This window comes from Misgurnus anguillicaudatus, chromosome 21, assembly GCF_027580225.2.
Source record: "Misgurnus anguillicaudatus chromosome 21, ASM2758022v2, whole genome shotgun sequence".
NCBI lineage: Eukaryota > Metazoa > Chordata > Actinopteri > Cypriniformes > Cobitidae > Misgurnus > Misgurnus anguillicaudatus.
Genome location: NC_073357.2, coordinates 3,415,863 through 3,438,053, shown reverse-complemented (window position 1 = coordinate 3,438,053; position 22,191 = coordinate 3,415,863). Strand labels below are relative to the sequence as shown.

The 22,191-nt window shown below is 38.3% G+C and overlaps 1 protein-coding gene across 1 annotated transcript in view; it reads right to left on the bottom strand.

The window, feature by feature from the left end:
* LOC141353293 (E3 ubiquitin-protein ligase TRIM39-like) overlaps window positions 1-22,191 on the bottom strand; it is a 40,988-nt gene that overhangs the window by 4,406 nt on the left and 14,391 nt on the right. Inside the window, exons 4-8 of the mRNA XM_073859766.1 lie at window positions 13,523-13,585; window positions 11,066-11,601; window positions 10,867-10,962; window positions 10,538-10,771; window positions 8,494-8,635 (exon numbers count right to left, since the gene is read on the bottom strand). Coding sequence (XP_073715867.1) covers window positions 8,494-8,635; window positions 10,538-10,771; window positions 10,867-10,962; window positions 11,066-11,601; window positions 13,523-13,585 — 1,071 coding nt within the window. The remainder of the gene's footprint in view (window positions 1-8,493; window positions 8,636-10,537; window positions 10,772-10,866; window positions 10,963-11,065; window positions 11,602-13,522; window positions 13,586-22,191) is intronic.

The window sequence follows — 22,191 nt, the reverse complement described above, 5'->3', positions numbered from 1 at the left end:
TCATATGTATACACATGTACATATACACAAACACATATCCATATATATCTATATATATCCACACATATCTATACATACATATATACATACATATATACATACACACACATACACATATACATATACATATATACATATATACACATACATATACATATACATACATATACACATACATACATATATATACATACACATACATACACACACATGTACACATACGTATTGAAGATACAACGTCATCCTAGTGAAAGACTCTGCACAGTTTGGTTTAGGGAGAAAGAGAAAAATGCACGGGACGGCGAATGTTTTGGAAATGGGTGCAGTGACACCCTTTTAAGGACTGAAGTCCCGCCCCCGACTAGTGGGCTTAACACCACAAATCTATACCCATCGTGCTTTATTGAAATCCGGACGAGCAAGGGAGTAAAGGGGAGACGGGGACGTGACTGCGCCAGCCATCTCCCTGATGCCTGTCTGGGCTTCACAGTACTCCCCTACTCGACTCAGAAACCTCAGGAGAAGGGCCGAGCAAGTGATAACATAATGCCATACATAACTTTCAATCACTCCTCTGCGCTTGGCAATTAATGGCCCGATTCGGGGATTTATTGGTGTAGGTTTGAAGTTTTGGCCTTGTATTGTGGTTTGTATGTGCACAGAGTAGCGTTTCTTTTCCTTGTATGTAGCCTTTTCTATTTTATACGTGACATTTGTTTTTAAAAGTTTATGCCCGGCTCATGGTTTGCTGCACATATGTAAACGAGTAAGGAGAGATTAAACATTTTTCTTAAGAATATTAATAGCATTTACCATGCTTTGAAGTGTTGACGAAAATGAGGATTTAGTTTATTTATTTATTAGGTTGTTCAAGCTATCTATTGTGAGATGAGTACCATTAATAAAACAATTATGTGAATGCCTTGTTAAAGAGAAAAGTTTTAAGTCTAGATTTAAGGGTATCTATTGTGTCTGATTCTCGGACAACGGTTGGTAAATCATTCCAGAGCTTAGGGGCTAAGTAGGAAAAGGATCTTCCACCTTTAGACACTTTTGATATTTTAGGGATAACTAAGAGACCAGAATTTTGCGAACGCAGTGCACGTGATGGATTGTATTCTGATAGTAATTCTCTAAGATATGAGGGTGCTAGGCCATTTAAGGCTTTGTAGGTGATAAGTGATATTTTAAATTGTATGCGATAATTAACTGGTAGCCAGTGTAAAGATGCCAGAATTGGACTTATGTGGTCATACTTCTTAGATCGAGTAAGCAGTCTTGCAGAAGCGTTTTGAACTAGCTGCAGCTTGTTTACCTGATTTGCATGGCATCCCCCGAGTAGCGAGTTACAATAGTCTATTCTAGAGGTCATAAAAGCATGGATAAGCTTCTCTGCGTCAGATGTAGACAGCATGTGGCGAATTTTTGAGATATTTCTAAGATGGAAGAACGCTGTGCGGCAGACGTTGCTGATATGACTATCGAAGGATAAGTTGCTGTCGAACATCACACCTAAGTTCCTAACCGAGGAAGATGGCACCACAGTGCAGCCATCTATGTGCAACTTGTAATCTGACATATTATGTTTGTAGCGATTCGGTTCAATAATAAGCATCTCTGTCTTATTGGAGTTGAGCTTAAGAAAGTTATGTGCCATCCAGTCACTAACATCGCTAATGCAGTCTGCTAGCTTAGAAAACGTGTGGGTTTCGCTGGGATGTGAGGAGATGTAAAGCTGGGTATCATCCGCATAGCAGTGAAAACTTATGTTATGTTTCCTGATAATGTCTCCTAGGGGTAACATATATAACGAGAACAGGATAGGACCTAAAACTGATCCCTGCGGTACACCATATTTGACCAGGGAGTGATATGACTCTTCCTCATTTACATAAACAAAGTGATAGCGATTGGTTAGATACGACCTAAACCAGGCTAACGCCTGACCACTGATACCAACATAGTTTTCTAGTCTATTGAGTAAGATTGTGTGATCTATTGTGTCAAAGGCTGCGCTAAGGTCTAGTAATATAAGGATTGAGATTTCACCACGATCGGATGTTAACATGAGGTCATTTGTAACTCTAAGCAGCGCTGTCTCTGTGCTATGGTGGGGCCTGAATCCTGATTGGAACTTTTCATACGTACTATTATTTGTCAAGAATGTGCGTAACTGGCTTGCCACTACCTTTTCTAATATTTTCGAAAGAAAAGGGAGATTTGAGATTGGTCTAAAGTTATTAAGCTCTCCCTGATCAAGCTGTGGTTTTTTAATCAGCGGTTTAATAACTGCTAGCTTGAAAGCTGTTGGAACGTATCCTATTTCTAGCGATGAGTTAAAGATTTGTAGTACCGGGGTTGACACTACAGGGAATACCTCTTTAAGTAGTTTTGTGGGAACGGGGTCTAATATACAGGACGATGATTTGGATGATGTGACTAGTTTAGAGAGCTCATCTATTGTAGTAGGTTTAAATGAATCAAGATGTTCATATGGTAATCTAGTGTGTAGTGAACTAATGGGTAGAGTGATGGCTGCTTGGGTAGTTACGATGTTTTCCCTAATAGCCGTAATTTTGTTAGAAAAGAAGTTCATGAAATCGTTACTATTGTGTTGAAGTTTACTATTGGTTTCTGTTTGTTCTTTGTTTCTTGTCAGTTTTGCTATTGTGCTAAAGAGCAAGAGAGGGTTGTTATGATTTTCTTTAATAAGCGTACTGAGATAGGTTGATCTGGCCGTTTTTATAGCCTGTCTGTAGTGTTTAACACTATCTGTCCATGCTGCACGCCATACCTCTAACTTTGTGCTTCTATAATTTCTTTCCATTTTTCTAGCTGCCTTTTTAAGAGCAGCGGTGTGATGGTCATACCATGGAGCTGGCGGTTTTTCTTTGATTTTCTTTTTTCGAATGGGAGCAACGGCATCCAATGTGTTAGAACAGACATTGTTCAGGTTTTCTATTACAGTATCTAGATCGTCACAGTTATCTGCTACATGTTTCATTTGGGACAGGTCTGGAATAGTGCTAATAAAGCTATCTTTAGTGGTGGAAATTATTGTTCTGGCTAGTCGGTAGGATGTTGTGGATTGAGTGATCCTATCTAGAAGTACAGTGTATGACACAAGGTAATGGTCAGAAACTGCATCACTCTGAGGTGATATTTCGATGTCATTAATATTGAGTCCGAGTGACAGAATTAAGTCTAATGTGTGCTTACGAGTATGCGTGGGCCCTGACACGTTTTGTTTAATACCGAGAGAATTTAGAACATCCATAAACGCACGTCCTAATGCATCTTTTGAGTTATCCACATGAATATTAAAATCACCAACGATAAGAGCTTTATCTACAGTGACTACAAGCTCAGACAGGAAATTTGCTATTTCTTTAAGGAAATCTGCATGGTGGCCCGGAGGTCTATAGATTGTAGCTAAGACAAAAGAAAGCTGTTTGTTGTTACGATCAGTTATTTCCATATTTAATAACATTAGTTCAAATGAATTAAATTTTAGTTCAGATTTTTGGTTAACTTTAAAAATGTTGTTGTATATTGTAGCTACACCGCCCCCTCTCCCCTTTAATCGAGGTTCGTGTTTATAATAATAGTCTTGTGGGGTGGATTCGTTTAAACTAATGTAGTCGTCTGCTTTAAGCCAGGTTTCTGTTAAACAGAGTGCATCTAAGTTTTGGTCATTAATTATTTCATTAACAATAGGTTCTTTATTGGTAAGCGATCTAATGTTAAGAAGGCCGAATTTTAACATTTGAGGTTCATCTGGTAATGTATTGTTTTCTAATTTTATGTTAATCAAATTTGTACGTGATGTGGCAAGCGGTGCTCTGTATTTGCTTGTTCGGGGAACAGATACAGTTGAAATGTGTTGAGTTTCTGGTGAGATCGACTCGAAGTGCTGGGATATATGTGATCTTGACATATCATGCCAGCTGACAGACGGACGGTTAAGCTGATCCGTCTTTTTTCTGACCTGGGCCCTGGATAGTCAGACTATATCAGAATTAAGACTATTAATCAGATTTTTGGTAAGAATAGCACTTCCTTCTGATGTCGGATGAAGGCCATCTCGGGTTAGGAGGAATGGTCTCCCCCAGAAATGTTTCCAATTGTCTATAAACCCTACATTATGCTGAGGGCACCACTTTGACATCCAGCCATTTAGAGACACTAATCTACTATGTGTTTCATCTCCCCGGTTGGCGGGGAGGGGACCAGAGCATATTACATTGTCTGACATTGTTTTTGCAATTTCACACATCTCCTTAATAGTATCTTTGGTGATTTCCGACTGTCGGAGTCTGGTGTCATTTGTGCCGGCGTGAATAACAATCTTAGAAAACTTCCGCTTAGCATTAGCCAGCACTTTAAGTTTGGATCTAATGTCAGACGTTCTGGCTCCCGGTATACAGTCGACTAGGGTGTTTGGTGCCTCAATGTTAGTGTTCCTGAGTATAGAATCTCCAATGACCAGGGCACTTTTAACAGGTGTTTCAGCTGATGTACTCCTTAGGGGATCGAATCTGTTAGAAAGTACCGTAACGTTATGGGTCTTAGATGGACCCCGTATATGACTATGCCGCCTGACAGTCACCCAGTTAGACCGCCGATTTGACTCTGATGTCGGAACCGAGCCATGTGTATTTTGATAAACAATATGCGCGCTCGATACAGTATTTGTAGTGTTTACATTAGCATCTGATGTCGGAACCGAGCCATTAGTCTTTTCGCTCGATACAGTATTTACAACAGTAACATTAGCGGTTTTGCTATCCTCAACTAGCGTTCGGATGCGCGATTCTAGTTCAGCAACCTTCTCAGTTAATCTTAATACTTCAATACACTTAGTGCATGTAAACCCCTCTATGCTAACAGCAGAAGCTAAACTATACATGTGGCAAGTAGTACATGTTACAATAACAAGCGGAGTCTTACCGCTTTCATGCTGGGCGATGGCGTCTTCGTTTACCCGAGCGCGCTCCGCGGAGCTGCGTCGCGTGGGGTGTTCGGTTGTGACACGCCTCCTTAGTCGCCTGCGAACATCTGGGTCCAAGGTGATGTGGGGCATGCTGAATCTGCGAAACCCGGGCAGCGGCTCCTCCACAGCTTCCCAATCGCTTTCATGTTGGGCAATGGCGTCTCCGTTCACTCGTTCATGGTCCGTGAAGCTGCATCGCGTGGAGTGCTTGTTTGCTGCACGCCTGGGTCGCGTGTGGACGTCCGGAGACAGGGTGAGGTGGGCGCGGTAGCTCGCGTTGGATCTGCTCAAACTGATCAACTCCTCCACAGCTTCCCGCTCAGGCGAGGACAGGTCAGAAAAGCATATATCAGATGAATCCGCCATTAGATCGGAAAAAGCTAGCTTCAGTCGGCAGCGTTTGTTGACGCTAGCGGGCTATATGCTAACACTGGGTGTTTATTAGTGATAAATAGTTTCACGTGGTAGTACTGCTCAATAATCGTCACAGTAAAGTATTCCTAGGTAAAACTAATAAGTTATATTATATAAATAGGAATAAGATAGTAAAAAAAAAGGTTTTTAGATGAAGAACTCGACGGAGCTCCGATGCACGACCTGTTCAGCGTGATCTGTTCAGCGTGACGTCACCCATATCAATCATACACCCTATGTCACCTTTTACTGGACCGCCTGTTGTACCTCATTGCTCTCTCGACTTGTTTTGTCTCTTCATTTTCCCAGTTTGCTTTCTCATCTTTGGTTTGTCACATAATATCCAAAGATTTGATTTTTATTATTTGACTGTCATTTTGCTAAAGACAGCAAAGCGTAGCTAAATGGGCATATTTTCTCTTTATTCTTTCCCCTCCCTGTCAATCGTTTTAGTTTCTTCACTGCATTTGAAGAAACTAAAATTTACAATGAAAATGTAATTTCATTATTTTTTGCAAAGATAAGTGACAAAATATATTTGCAGTTACTTATTAACAGTGTTGGGGGTAACGCATTACAAGTAACGCGCATTACGTAATAATATTACTTTTCTGAAGTAACGAGAAAAGTGACGCATTACTTTATAAATGTACACATTAATATTTGAGTTACTTTTTTTAAAAGTAATGCGAGTTACTTTTCAGTTTAATTAATTCAATTAAAAATAAAATAATGTACTGAATTAAACTGCACATATTAACGTAGGTTTACGCACTCTGTGCGCCTGAGCGGGAACAGTTTGAGTCAGAAACGGAGATGACAGGCCAGAGCTTGACATTTTTGCAATCATAAAAAACACCTGCAAGACCTGAAAGAGATCAAGCCTCAGCCAAGTAAGAAAAAGTAACGCAAAAGTTTCTTAAAAGTAACGTAAGCATTACTTTCCATGAAAAGTAACTAAGTAACGCAATTAGTTACTTTTTTGGTGGTGTAACTTAATATTGTAATGCATTACTTTTAAATGTAACTTTCCCCAACACTGCATATTAATGAGGTCATAGTCATGTATATTTACTAAAAACAAGTGTAACACAAAAATAATTTCTTGTACTGTTGTGTTACTTTCGACACCATCAGCTGGAACAAAAGTTACACAACAGTACAATTAATTTTTATTTTTTTAATCAAATATACCTGACCATGACCTTGTTAATACACTCCTGAACAAAATCTTAAGACCAAGAAAAACATTACAAGTATTCGATTTTTCACTAGTGGATCATAATCAGGTTGTAAGTACTTTCTTTAAAATCTCAAAAGAAGAAACAGGAGCAAAAGACAAAAAGTATAGAGTATGCCATTTATTGAAAACTGCATTTAAACTCAAATAGGCTGTTTATCAGCTGATCAAAAGTTTAAGACCATAGCTTTAAAAGGTTTAAATATGCACACGTTAACCCATTAGACTGGAAGTGCTGTCGCCAACACATTCTACCAAGCTTTATTCATTGGACTCTTCAACCATTTGCGCTATCAAAAAATATTCAAATTGCTCCTGATAGTAGACAACTTGTGATTTTTGTAATTTTTTTGCATTCCCTCCACCAATCGCTGCTGTTTTCTGGAGAGCTGAAGGGGCTTTAATGTTATTGTCCTTCAGATAGTCAAACTGCAATGGCAAAGGCAAAAAGGTTGTCTGACTTTGAGCGTGGCAGGATTGTTGACCTGCACAGGCAAGGGCACTCACAGCGTGCCATCACTGCAGAGGATGGATGCAGTAAGACAGTAATTTAAACTTCTTAAAAGATCCTGAGAGTTACGGGACAAAAAAGTCAATTGGTAGACCCAAAAAAAATTCTCCTGCACTGAGCCGGAGGATCCGATGGGCTGTTCGTGAAGACACAGGCCAATCCTCAACCCAAATTAAGGCCCCTACTGATGCTGACTGCAGCCCAATAATGATAAGACGGCATCTGCAAGAGAAGGGCTTAAAAAAAAGCGTCTTCAAAGATCACGTCTCCTCCCACATCACAAACTTACTCGTTTGGAATTTGCAAGGGAGCACCAAACATGGGACATTGAAAGGTGGAAGAAAGTTTTATTCTCTGATGAAAATTTTTTTTACCAGGATGGTCCTGATGGTTTCCAACGTAGCTGGCATGACAAGGAGATCCCACTGGAGATGTTTTCTACACCGCACAGTGGAGGAGGCTCCATCATGATCTGGGGTGCTTTTTCCTTCAATGGGAAGATGGAGCTTCACTCTTTTAGACAATCCTGCATGTTCCCCTGCATGTTCCCCTGATCTAAATCCCATTGAGAACATTTGGGGATGGATGGTAAGTGAAGTTTACAAAAACGGACGTCAGTTCCCGACTGTACGTGCCCTTCATGGAGCAATGTTCCCACAAGCCTCCTGGAAACAGTTGTATCAAGCATGCCGAAAAGAGTTTTTGAATTGATCAACAATAATGGTGGGGTTACTCACTACTGAGTCCCTTTTGACATATTTTTTTTGTTAAAGGGCATTTTTGGGTTATGGTCTTAAACATTTGATCAGCTGATAAACAGCCTGTTTGAGTTTAAATGCAGTTGTCACTAAATTGCTTACTCTTTACTTTTTTCTCTTGCCCCTGTTTCTTCTTTTGGGATTTTAAAGCAGTTGTTACTACCTAGTATTGATCCGCCAGCGTAAAACGTGAATACTTGTAATGTTTTCCCTGTTCTTAAGATTTTGTACAGGAGTGTATGTAACTGCAAACATATTTTGTGTGCAAAACGTGCAACTTATGTTCAAAGTGAAATTATGTTGTTTTACATTTCTACAAAAAACCTGTCTAAAACATTACTTTACTTTTGCCCACACTCTCCCCTACATGCAGATTTGTGGTTTTTGTAATTTCTTTAAAACTTCATACACATTTCTGGAAGGCATAGTAGAATGAGGAAAATATAAAAAAGAGGAAAATAAAGAAGAAAAAATAAATTAATATTTTGTGTTCTCTTAAAGAATCAACAGTTTATTGTTTTGGAGTGAGCAAACTTTTTAAATAATAAAAATAATGATTGAGTTTTGATTCACCTACCAGTCTGAGTGAGTTTCTCATTGAGAGTCTCCTGTAGTTGAGTCAGAGCTCTCCTCAGAGTCTCCACACTCACATGAGTCTTCATACTGATCTCAGACCAGTTCTTCATGTCTGGAGCTCTGTACAGGGATGATGGGTCAATCTACAGCAGGACAGAGAGAGAATTCTTGGTTTAAATTTCCTATACACTTTATACTCCAGCTTTCCATTACACCAAAAATTTCATGCAAACGTGGACATTCAATAAAAATATGAAAAACTGTTTCAGACACGCCACAAAAAGGACAACCCTTATCATCTGAACCATTAAGGAGTGCTTTGTGTATGTTTGTAGCTAAAATCCCACAATTCTCCACTGAAGGTCACCCACCCTCTTTTCAATGGGTCTTTTGTACAGGGACTGCCAGGGGATTCAAACACTGTTGTCCATTTAATGTCTCTTACTGTTTTTAAATGTTGATAATTGATGGTTTATACACAAACTCTGTAAAGTGCTTGTCTGTTCAAAATACTTAAAAGATGTGTCCAAAGACAATAATTTTCTATCATATTTCTGCCAGTCTTTCTTTACTATGGATACATGCAATTCAGAAAAATTAGCTTTAACTCCAGCATTACATTCTTCCACAAGAGTAAACTTCATAAAATTCCTTCATTAAAATAATTGCTTATCCAGTCTTATGATAGTATAACAGACGCTGTGCAACTTACAAACGGAAAACTGCAATCCTAAAAAAAATGTAATTCAGTCCTTCTCCTACCTCATGAATAGAAAGATAGGGGACAGCAGCCTTTAGCCAGTGTTGTCCTGACCAGAAACATTTTACAAGAGTTTTTTGAACATCACATAGATCTGTTTAAGCTCTCAACTTTCTTTTAGCAATTTATCTCCGTTTAAAACCCTAACCCTAAATTTAAACCGTTTATCTCCATCCCTAATCCATTTACATTAAAAGACCCCACTCTTAGGACATCCATAGCAAGATAGAAAGGAAAAATAGAAAGAAACAGTAGTGTGAAAAGATAACAAAAATGAAGACTGATACCCATTGTGCATCGATTTTAATTTACATTTCCCTGCCTGGCGTTTTGCCCTAGCTGGTTTGACTCCGTGCCTCATTGTTGTTAAGTAGTTTTTCAATCGAAACCTTTTCTGCTGAGACAAACTTCTAGATTGCATTCTAGTCTTGCTTTTATTACAGATAGCACAAATTTATCAAAATCTGGAAAAAACATGCCAATTTTTTACCCTTTATCTCATCCAAGAAAGCATAAATCTGATCGACCGAATACAAATCACTTCCACAATTAGGCATATCAAAGTCAACACATGAATGAATCATCATCTTTACAACTACCGGTATCTACAGTTATTTCTGACAAATCATCCATATCTTCACTTTGCCCATCATGCATCTAATTTTCCTGTACTGCATCACCACAAACATCTTCCTTATTAACACCATCACTACAACTTGGTGTCTCAGCATCAGCCACAATACTTTCAGAAGAGTTTTGCCTTATCTCATTAATAGTGTCAGTCTTATCAGGTCATTGTGGGGTATTTTCCGTCTTGGTGCCAACAGCAGTGTAATAGGCACAACCGTTTTATTTATCCATATTTCGCTTTCAATCAAGTTTTTCACCTGATTTTCAATTTTCAAGAAAAAGACTACTGCCTTGTTCATTCTTGAAGCCGAACTAATATTCTCATGCCAACTTTAGCTCCTACAGCAAGGACAACATCCTCAATAGACGTATTTGCCTCTGGTATACACCTGAAACCATTCCAGAGGCGACGTTCCCCTGCAGGGGTAGGCGTCATATTATCTCACACCACGCAATATAAGAGTGAAACTTTCCCTAATAACAAAAAGTGTTACAAAAGAAATAATAAAAAGAAAAAAACAGACGTTAAAAGAACCCTTGAAAAAACCAAGTCGAGAAATAACCAAACGGAGCTCTCCTACACGTGTCTCTCATTCACTCCCAGCATCCACTCAGAGAAAGAGAGAGAGAGAGAGAGAGAGCGATAGAGATTGACCTGTATGAGATGAAGATGATCTTCACTGTGTGTGATCTTCTCCAGCTCACTGTCTCTCCACTTCAGGTCAGTGATCTCCTGCTCCAGATCTTTAATGAGATCTTCATCCTGTTTCTCTTCTGCTTTCTGTTCCTCCTCCATCATCTCCAGCAGCTCAGTCTGACATCTCTCAATGGATCTGATCAGATCACTGAAGAGCTCAACACTCGCTGCTTTCTCCTGCTCTCTGCTTCTCTGAGAAATCAGTTTTTCATTACAATTCATTACCTTTATTTATAAGACAAATCAAAACATTATCATCCATCAAATATTTCACATCTTCAACTCACTTTTCTGAGTTCTGCTGAGTGTTTGACGTCTTGAATCTTCTTGATTCTCTTCTGGATCATCTGCTGAATGTCTGTCTGTGTCTTCATCAGTTGAGTCTATAGACAGACACATTTGATCATCTTCTGACAAAAGATCATGTTGTTTGAATATGTATAACAGATGAATAAAGCATGTATTAATGTTGTTATGAACTCGTACCTTCTTCTCTTTACTCTCCTCCTCTAGAGGAACAGTGTTGTGATTCTTGTGATCTCCATCAGTACAAAACACACAAACACGTGTCTGATCATCTCTACAGAAGAGCTCCAGAGGTCTCTCATGTTTCTCACATATATAGTCCTTTATATTCTCCACAGGATCCATCAATTTGTGTTTCTTTAAATTAATTTTCTCATGAAGGTCCAGATGAGTTTCACAGTAAGATGTCTGACATGTTAGGCAGGACTTCAGGGCTTTCAGTTTTCTTTCAACACAGATGTCACAGAGGACTTCAGATCTTCTCAGACTGAACATTTCTTTAAACATCAGCGTGACCTCTCTAAGTGTTGTGTTGATGTTGAGCTCTGGTCTTTTACTGAATGTTTCTTTACAGTATGGACAGCTGTAGATCTGACTGTTGTCCCAGCACTGTTTCAGACAGATCCTGCAGAAGTTGTGTCCACATGGAGTGCTGACTGGATCACTGAACACATCCAGACACACACAACACTGAAGCTCTTCAGACAAAGCTGAAATACACAGACATCAACATTATCACTTACACACTATTTACTGTATGTCTTAAATTAATGATAAGATTTCATATAATAAATAATGTTGTCACCAAGTGACGATCTGTGGGGGGCGGAACCAAAAGTGTGCAAGATCGGTTCCGCCCGGCAATGGTTCCGCCCGGACGACTGATGCAAAACACCGGAATTCCCGGGGTTTCCCCAAACATGAAATCAAGCCCGATATCATTCAGGTGAGAGCGATCAACACAGCGATCGCTGATAGGCCGATAAGGAGAGAAGGTTGAGCATATAAAGACCTTTGAAGACGTCAGATGTGGTTGTTGGTGGCACTTTGTGAATACGTTGCTTGCACTCGTTGCTACGGTGGAGATCGGCTGGGTTGACTCACATTGATCCCTTAGGGAAGACGAGAGGTTGGAGACGTTGGAGACGTTGGAGTAAGGAAGTTATCGTGTGATTTGGATGTGGAGAAGAGAACACGACGCTGTTGGATGTATGATTGGGGAATCGTTTGGACAACAAAGTGTGAGTAACAGTCAAAGCAAATGCTATGCGCTATTTAGAAGAAGAGTTACTGGTGTCTTTGTGAGGGTGTTGAAGGTTACTGGCCCTGCGGAGACTGAACGCGTAGGTGAGCCGATGAGGTAACCAGGAGACATAAAGGGGTGTTGTGAACATATTCACCTGTGAAATCTTTTCTCTCTTTCTGGCGTGTACAACGCCCAACCCGCCTCTCGAGCAGCCGAGACCTAGGCGGCCAAGTCTTAACTTCACGTGGAGTGCGTGTGCAGAGTGCTGTGGTGAGTTGTGACTTTTATCGTGTGTTTCACTAAGCTTGCTGTGTGTGTGCTGTATTTACAGTAACCGAAGCCGCCCGGGCCCCGTGCAGATTGTGCGAAGAAATAGCACGTTGAGGCCTGAGCCAGAGGAGAGAAACCAACCACTACCTGTGCAGTGTGTAACTTACCTGTGTTTGTAGCAACGCCTCCAAGAGGACCAAACAGTGTCAGTAGTGAGAATCCTTTACCTCTGTCTCCACGAATGCTCTGGAGTGAACCAAGGGCCCAAGTGTTGTGAGTAACCTACCCGTGCAGTGTGTAACCTACCTGTGTTTGCAGCAACGCCTCGCAGAGGACCAATCAGTGTCAGTAGTGAGAACCCATTACCTCTGTCTCCACGAATGCTTTGGAGTGAGCCAAAGGCCCAAGTGTTGTGAGTAACCTACCTGTGCAGTGAGCAACTTACCTGTGTTTGTAGCAACGCCTCGAAGAGGACCAAACAGTGTCAGTCGTGAGAACCCATTACCTCTGTCTCCACGAATGCTTTGGAGTGAACCAAAGGCCCAAGTGTTGTGAGTAACCTATCTGTGCAGTGTGTAACTTACCTGTGTTTGCAGCAACGCCTCGAAGAGGACCAAACAGTGTCAGTAGTGAGAACCCTTTACCTCTGTCTCCACGAATGCTCTGGAGTGAACCAAAGGCCCAAGTGTTGTGAGTAACCTACCTGTGCAGTGTGTAACCTACCTGTGTTTGCAGCAACGCCTCGAAGAGGACCAAACAGTGTCAGTAGTGAGAACCTTGGACCTCTGTCTCCACGTCTGCCTTAGAGTGAACTAAAGGCCCAAGTATTGTGAGTAACCTACCTGTGTAGTGTGTAACTTACCTGTGTTTGCAGCAACGCCTCGAAGGGGACCAAACAGTGTCATTAGTGAGAGCCCTTTACCTCTGTCTCCACGAATGCTTTGGAGCGAACCAAAGGCCCAAGTGTTGTGAGTAACCTACCTCTACAGTGTGTAACTTACCTGTGTTTGCAGCAGCGCCCCGAAGAGGACCAAACAGTGTTATTAGTGAAAGCTCCTTACCTCTGCCCCCACGTATGCACTGGAGTGAACTAAAAGCTCAGAGTGTTGTGAGTAACCTACCTGTGTTTGCAGCCACGCTTCGTGGTGGATCCTCCGCGCTCAGGGAAGTCGAGACGAAGTGACCTGAGGGCGAGAGAGACAGAAACAACGGTCAGATAAGTTGTGACTCGGTGCTGGACCAATATTAATTGTGTTTTCCCTGTTTTGCCTCCAGGAGGAAGCGGAGGGCGCCACAAGTTCAAGAACAACACAGAAGGAGACTCCTGGCCCCCGTCCCCCGGTCCAACTCGCCCTGGAGGCGAAAAGACGATTGTTTTTAAGCTGCCCTTCCCCTTTTTCCCTTTCCTTTTAAATATTTAATAAAGATACCTTTTAATTGTAGTATACTCGTCTGTCTGGTCATTGGGGTGGTCTTGGGAACCTCCTCGAGGTGGAAAGTAGAGAGGGGCGTGGCCTGTTAGCTATCTCGGGTCCGCCCCGGCCGTGACAATGTGCTTTGGGTTGTTTGCTTACATGGAGGTGGAGTCATACTCTGTCTTCTGGTCCGTCTTGGGTTTGGTGAGGTTGGTGAAGATTCTGCCATTTTTTGTCTTCTCTTTAAAACTTTTTTTAGAAAACAATCACAGTCACATTTGAAAACGTTTCATTCTGTCTTCAGTTCATATCCGCATTGACACATGATATTCTTCAGTTCTCCAGTACTTCCTGGTTCACTTTAAAAAGTGTGACTCAATAAAAGCAAGCACTAAACTTTGATTTACTTCACTTTGATAATAATATTATCATTTTACTCTAGATTAAAACAGTTCAACTAGTTTAACTCATGTATAAGTCTAATGTGTTATAGTTAAGACTGAATCAGAACACTAACATTAGAAACTTGTTCAGAGAAATTTCTCATATATTTCCATCATGTTACCTGTGAATGAGTATCAGATGTGTTCATGTCCGGCTTTAAAACTCTCAAAAATCTTCTTTTTTTGAAGAGAAAAGAGTTTAAAGGCTTCCAAATTGTTGATCGTCAGTTTAGTTTCGTTTTCACTGAAAGCTGTCACTCTGTGATGATGTCAAAGCTCCTCCCATATTTCCTCTTACATACGGAGCTGATCTGGGCCAGGTTTCCCAAAAGCATCGTAAGGCTAAGTTGATCGTAAAAACGATCGTACGAATCATCTTAAAATTACGGGCCGTTTCCCAAAAGCTTCGTAACTTAAGTTGCACTTGAAAATCATCGTAGATCTACGAGTGGTCTGGAGTAATCGTTCATTCATAAGTGCATCGTAAGACAACAGTGTTACAAGGTCACCTGCAGGACAACCAGCAAATTGCACTCCTGCAATAACGATAATGTAATGTTTTAAATGTTTATTTATTTATTGGGTTCTTCTTTGTTTATTTTATATTAAATATATAATATAATATATTTAAAATTCTAATGACTAAACATAAATTAATAAAGAAGGAAAACGTATTTTGTACAAGTTGGTAAAAGTTTTTTGTATTTTGGTAAAAGTTGGTGTAGCAAATTGATAAATGGTTCATACCGATTGCTGCTATAATTCATCTAAACATTGTTTTGACGGGAAATGGCATCTAATTAAAGAAACCAAATAAATATTTACGGTACAATGCAATAATCCATAATAATAAATAAACATAGATAATAAACAACAAATAATAATAATAATCTAAACTATAATAGAAACGCAGAAGGCATTTCGCAGTGGGACGAGTCCTAACTAAATACAGAAAAGAATATTTAATAAATTATTAAAACATTTAAAAAGTCATTGAACAATTATGAAAATATATTATAAAAAATATTAGTGCACATCGGCTGAAGATCATTAGCCTAAACAAGCTTCTGCTACAAATTCGAGTCATTCTATTGGTGACATTTCAGCACTTGACAAATGGATAGCGACTCGTAAGTAGCACTTAAAACCCAGCTGCGAATGATCGTTTTACGTGCATCTTTGGGAAACGCACGTAAAGGACCAACGAATGTTCGTTAAGTAGCTCGTAGAAACCGCTCTTAAGTGCTAAGTTCAATCGTTATCGGGAAACCCAGCCCTGATCAGTTAAATTCAGTGTTTCTAAATGGCATGTAAAAATGTAACAGATGATTTAGAGATTAAGAAAAGAAATAATAGCCAAAGATTTTGTTATTTGCAAGATAAGTGTACTCAGAAGTGGTGAGATTTCAGCAGTTTTTTTAATAGTGTGATTGATTCGGTCGTCCAGATAGAATTGGGAAGATCATCTCACCAGCAAAGAACAGTGAACAAAAACCTCCTGACTCTATTCTGTGAAAGGAGAGATGACACCTGGTTGAAAACAAATCATTCAACCGTTTTAGCTTTGAATGAGTGTAGAGACTTTGTTGTAGCTCTCTAGAAATGAAGTGTCTAGTGTAGGTTTAGGTTAAGCTCTAAACTAACATAGGATATATATGTAGGCACTACACTGTTAGACATTTTCAAGGATTTTTACAGTAACCTACTGGCAACACTGTTGCCAGTAGGCTACTGTAAATAAGATTTACAGTTCTAAACTGTATTTCCATTTTACAGTATTTAAATGCTACTGTAAATATGTAATACAGTGTGCTACCGTAAAAAACCCAGGTTTACAGTATACTACTGTATACTATACTGCTATTCTTTTTTTATACATTCATTTTTATTATATTTAAATTAGCTATAATTTTTAGATAAAATAAATTTTTTACATTTTAACCTACAGATACTGCTAATATTTAATTCAAAGAGACAATTTTAAATATTGAAACCTTTATTTAAAACAATACAAATACTTTAAGAAGTTGTGTGAAATTACATTTAAAACATACACAATTCAAATCATTTGCAGTAATACATTTAAAATAACACAAATTATAAACATACATACGTATAACACTGATTACAGGTTTAGTTAATCCAAAAATTATAATTTTATAATTTAAACAATAATTTTCTTTGGTTTTCCAGTTACAATGGGAGTAGTCTGTGACCGCATTATAAAATGGCTCCACATTATACGTGCTATATATTTCAAGTGTCCCAAAGACATACAAAAAGGGCTGATGAAAATATAATCCATATAATCAATTTTGACCCGTCATTTCTCTAAATAAGTAATGCAAGTAAACAGCTATACCTGATGGATAGGATGCTCAAAGTCAAGTTTACTGTCACGTCTGCAACAACCAGAATATACCAACAAAATATACACATCAGGAAGAATGTGTAGATGCAGTATTTGGAGTCTTTGGCATAGGACTTCACACGCAATCATGTCTGACTTTAGACGACTTTAAATATATGTCAAGTTACATGGAGTTATGCTATAATGATTTGGTGTTATACATTTTGCATCGTACTTTTGAAGCTAGAGAGGTGATCATGATCCACTACCACTGTAAAAACCCATAACAACACAAAATCAGCATCATAATAGCAACAAAAAAAAATTTGTGACCCTTTTATTTAGTCTAGTTAAGTTCTCTTAAAATAGAACTGGTTTAACATGAAACAATGATTGTCTGTTTTTATATTTGTCTTTACATTTACAGGAAAAAGGCAAATAACATACAGTGCAATGCAAAGTATAAATTTTTTATCAGCATGTGCATTCCCTTGTTGGAACCCATGGCGTTTTATGATGCAAACACAATGCTCAACCACAGAGAAAGGTCCTAAGAACGTTCCTTGAAAGTTCCCAAAGTTCCCAATAACATTATGAATGTTTTTGCTTATAATGATAAAAAAACATTACATTCTATTATTTACAAACTGTTGTAAAACATTATTTCTTAATGTTATTTTAAAATATTGCATATAAACATTCATAAAATATACTAAACATGTGTTTTAAACATTGTGAGTACATTTAAACATGACATTGTCTGAAAATAAAATGTAATATTCCTCTAACATTCAGACAATCAAGAAACATTCCTAAACAATTTAAAAACTGGACACTTTTATGTTGGCTTAACATTATTGGGACCTTTGGGAACGTTGTTAGAACTTAGAATTAGAGGAGATATACTCTTTAGCCTTTACTTACAGTAAATACAGTAAATGTACTTACCAACTTACAGTTCTGAATGCACATCAAAATGAATTGTCATAAGAAATAATACAGTAGCTTCAAAAAATACCAAACTTCTGGTATAAAATAATCAGTCTTGTTATAAAATAATCCTGTGAGTCCTGTAAGCAAAAGAAAGATGGTCATAATTATTTTGAACCACAGTTTTTTACAGTACTGTTTGTTACAGCTGTTAGTTAATTCGGGAGACCTAACTAACCCATATATGCAGCACATACTGTATCTTATTGAGAAGTATCTCAACTAATACAAGTTGTTTCACTCAAACTCTGTGAGGTGGTGAAGAAAGGATGGATATTCTGTTGTCCTCTTCATCCTAACTTGTCTCTCATTCCAGTTCTTGCAGTGTATTTTGTTACATCCTCCTTAATTTATCCTCACAAAGAATTAGACAGCAGAATAAATGCAGGGAAAAAAGGACATATTTAACACATTTAATACATGATGCTAAACACTAATATTTTTGAGTAAATACTGTTTTGAAATGATAACCAGAGTAGATGTACTGTACTCGAATCACTGCACCATGGCCACAGGTCTGTGTGTTAGGACACTGGGACATGGCTTTCTGATCGAGGCTGAATACTGTACAGCTACATTGGCCTCAAAAGCAATTTAATACAAAACAAAAACACATTTTAAAACTTTATTTTATGCAAATTAGTTTTCAGCCTTTATGTTTAAACATATTCACATTTAAAATATAATGTTTTTCCGATTGGCCACAACACACACACAACATACGCTCATACGTTGAAGTCGTTTGTAAAACTGTTTAACAAACTCTTATTATGTTCACATGGGACTTTCTAAAATGCGTAACGTAGTTTAACGAATTTGAAAGATAAAATTTAGTTATACACTTTATTAATAACGCATAATTTATGTAACAGGTAAAGCCAAGCGGATGAAAATATAAACACAACGCAACTTACACATTAAGAGTTTTTTTCTCCCAGCTTCATGTAATTTAGGGTACTTTGTTAAATATGCTTTTTATTAATAAATTATTCTCTCAGGTAACGTTATATACTAAATCTGGTCTTTTCATATCATTGACGTATACATTAAGCTACGTTAAGCATTTCTTCATAATAGTTTTATAAAAGGAAAACACTAGCGTGTAATTTAACGCACCGCGCGTGCTCGTAGGCTTGCATACACATAGTATGATTTATTAATTAGGTTTATACTGACTTTGGTAAACTAATATTACCGTTATACGTTAAGCAGCGCGTCCTGTTAACGGTTTTAAAATGTCCGGTTCGGGTAAACAACAACCGCGGGTCTGATAATAAATAACTTATATAGATTATTTTATTTTGCTGGTCTTTTTTCATTCTCTCCTCTCGTGTATCTTCAACTGAAAAGCGCCGCTGTGCTGTCCCAGGGAAAGTCTTGTTTGAAAACTCTTCAGTTTATGTGCACACCTGAAATCGGTCCTCTGAACACCTGTGCTGTTACATGGTTCCTTAGCTAAAATAAGTCAACGCCTGTGTGTATACAATTGTCAAAAATGATGATTTTGAGAAAAATAAAATAAGGATTTGTGTGAATAAGGAAAATGCCGCCAAAAGACTGTTAGAAAATATACAGTAGCATACAGCAATTATCAAAAATACAGTAAATTACTGTATATGATGTATGATGTCACAGAAAATTCCCAAAATGAAACACGAATTACAGTTATGTACTGTATAAATAGTTTACAGTATTATACTGGGTGATATACAGTAAATAACTGTAAAAATTACAGAAATGTCTAACAGTGTATACATAAATCCAAATTCAAGTACAGTGACCCTCCAGTAGGAATTGCCCACCCCTGTCTAAAAGCATATTAAAAACATCACATGGACATAAACAACAATTAAAACCTGATTTAAACATAGATGGGGCTTTAAAGTTTAAGATTGGATTCCTGGAGTTACCGTTGTTGCTGATGCTCTATTGCCTTTCTGAGATTGTTTTATTCTTTACAAAAATTTTACCCAATCTTTGGGAATAAATGATTTGGATTCATGGAGATCTTTCTCTATATGCCCTACTTTATTGATGAAATGTACATTTTATTACGTGTAATTTTTTGGGGTATTAGCACCAAATGTGCTTCATGAACAATTTGACTTTGATAGAACACAATATTATAAGTATGCATGAAAATGAATGACATCATAAAATAGGCAAACACGTTTATAAAAAGACTGGGTAACACTTTATTTTACGACCCGCAAAGTACCGCGTAATTAACCCGAATTTACAGCGTACCTATTTGTAACAACAGAGTACCTCTACAGTACGTACTTGTAGTTATAAGGGAACAATATTTTAAGTTTGGGGTAATAAGGGGGTAAGAATATATGGAAAATGATTCTCTAAGTATTTCATAACTACAGGGTACCTATTGTAATATTACGTGGTATGTATGACTTACGTCTATGGTTAATATGGTCTATGTGTAATATGTTTTTTTTCATATTTGCTACTTACCTGATGAAGTTTATTGTATAGCCTACAGTTGATGTCTACAAGCCACATCGGCAAATAAAATATAACAGCACAATAAAAATAATAGCAACTTGTACCTCTTTGATCTGTATATGTAACAGGAGTTACCAGGTAACTCTTATATTTGCGGGCTGTAAATTAAAGTGGGGCGTATTTCCCGCTTGTTCTGTGTATGTGCCAGGTAACTCTTACCTTTGCGGGCTGTAAATTAAAGTGGCACTTGTTGTAGCCTTGTTCTGTGTATTTACCAGGTAACCCTCATATTTGCGGGCTGTAAACTAAAGTGGTGCTTTGTTCACCTCTTGTTATAAATGTTATAGGGTAAATACCATAAACATACAGAATATTGTTAAATGCTTTAGCGGGAGCTGATATCTGCTGTTGTTTCATTCTGGTTTGCCATTGCATAAATTATATTTGGCTAAAATACTTGTGTTTACACATGTTGCAAAGTTTTATTCTACCAATGATAACACCTGTAGCAAATGGATGGGTTACGGAATAGTGTTGTTTAAAACAACCAATCATCATTTTGATAATGATAAGTTATTCATTAATAATTACAATTATTAATGTTGATATTTTCTCCACCACCCTGTTAAGGGAAATTATTGTTTATCACTATTCCAATTCGGGGAATTGTTGATTTAGCTCAAATGCAAATACATACAATTAATCGTCATTAACTATATATATTTTGTAGGTTTTAGCAGAATGAATCGTAACAATAATCGATTATTTCGCCAGCGAATATATATCTAAAATTCTACATCAATTCTGAGAACCTTGAGCGTGAGGTAGCATTGATCGAAAGTTTAAGTGCCTTTGAATTTAATCAGAACTCAGAAGGCATCCATGGATAAACAATGCACATTTATTTGACTACTCTACTGGGATTACATGAGACATAGACGATGGACAAACAGGAACATTTAACATGAAATAGAGAGAGAGAGAGAGAGAGAGAGAGAGAGAGAGAGAGAGAGAGTCTGCATAAACCACATTCATCTTACTTCACCGACTTAAACGCAGCTATATTCTAAGATATAGGGTACTTGCATGTCTGTGCAGTTGAAGGCATTTAAAAGTCTTAGGTTCAGGTGGATGAAGATGGCTTGCAGGTCCAGTTGCAGCATTTTTATGCTGGAAGAACACACCAGGTTGTCGGTGTGCGAACCGAGTGTCCAATCCATTTGAAGAGTTGTTCCCAAAGGTTTAGAAGTGAGTTGTTGTTTTTTTTTTATTGTTGAAAATCCATTCTTATGCCTAGCGTACACCAAAGGATTTTTACAGTCCCAGACTAAAGACCGGCAGTCTTTAGGAATCTAACTGGAGTCTCGGCGCGCTCCCGTCGTCTCGATCGTTAACTGTGAGGTGATAATCTGCAGTCGGCGACCCGATTTATGCCAGTCTTTCTTTAGTCTTTCATATCAAACATGCTTGATATTATCGCAAGTCCCAGCGTAGTCTCATGACGTAAAACAATCAACAACCAATAAATTCGTTCTCCGGAAACAGGAAGCCATCAGTCACAACAAAGAAACATGTTGACGGACGTGGAAACACAACGAGCGCGAAGTAGGCGAAAATGGACCGTGGATAAAGAGGAGCGCATTGATGAGCGGTGGGCAGAGCAGCCGTGTCTTTTTGATGTAAACTGCCATTCATACCACGACAGAGTGAAAAAAGAAAAGAAGTGGAGCGATATTGCCTGTATGTGTTAACATGCTAACTCTACCACTCTATTGAATGGTATAACGTGCTAATGTTTTCTGGTATGTGCTTACATTCTTCACACCGCAAGTGTGAGCAACGCGTAAACGGCGCGTGTTTTTTTAGGCGCCCATGTTAACAAGTTAAAGCACAAGCACGTACACCGCACGCGTGCGGTCATACATGTGACGCCATAAATGTCATAAGTGTGTGTTTCAAACAGTCATGACTTTGAGCAATGTAAAAGAAAGCAATTAAATATTTAAAAACACCAGAAGTCTGCGCTGTCATTCACTCTTTGCCCAGCAAATGAGTCCTCATATAGCTTAATACTGTTCTGAGAAACAGATAACGTACATCTATAAATCTAAATCTTATGCTTAAACTGTTGA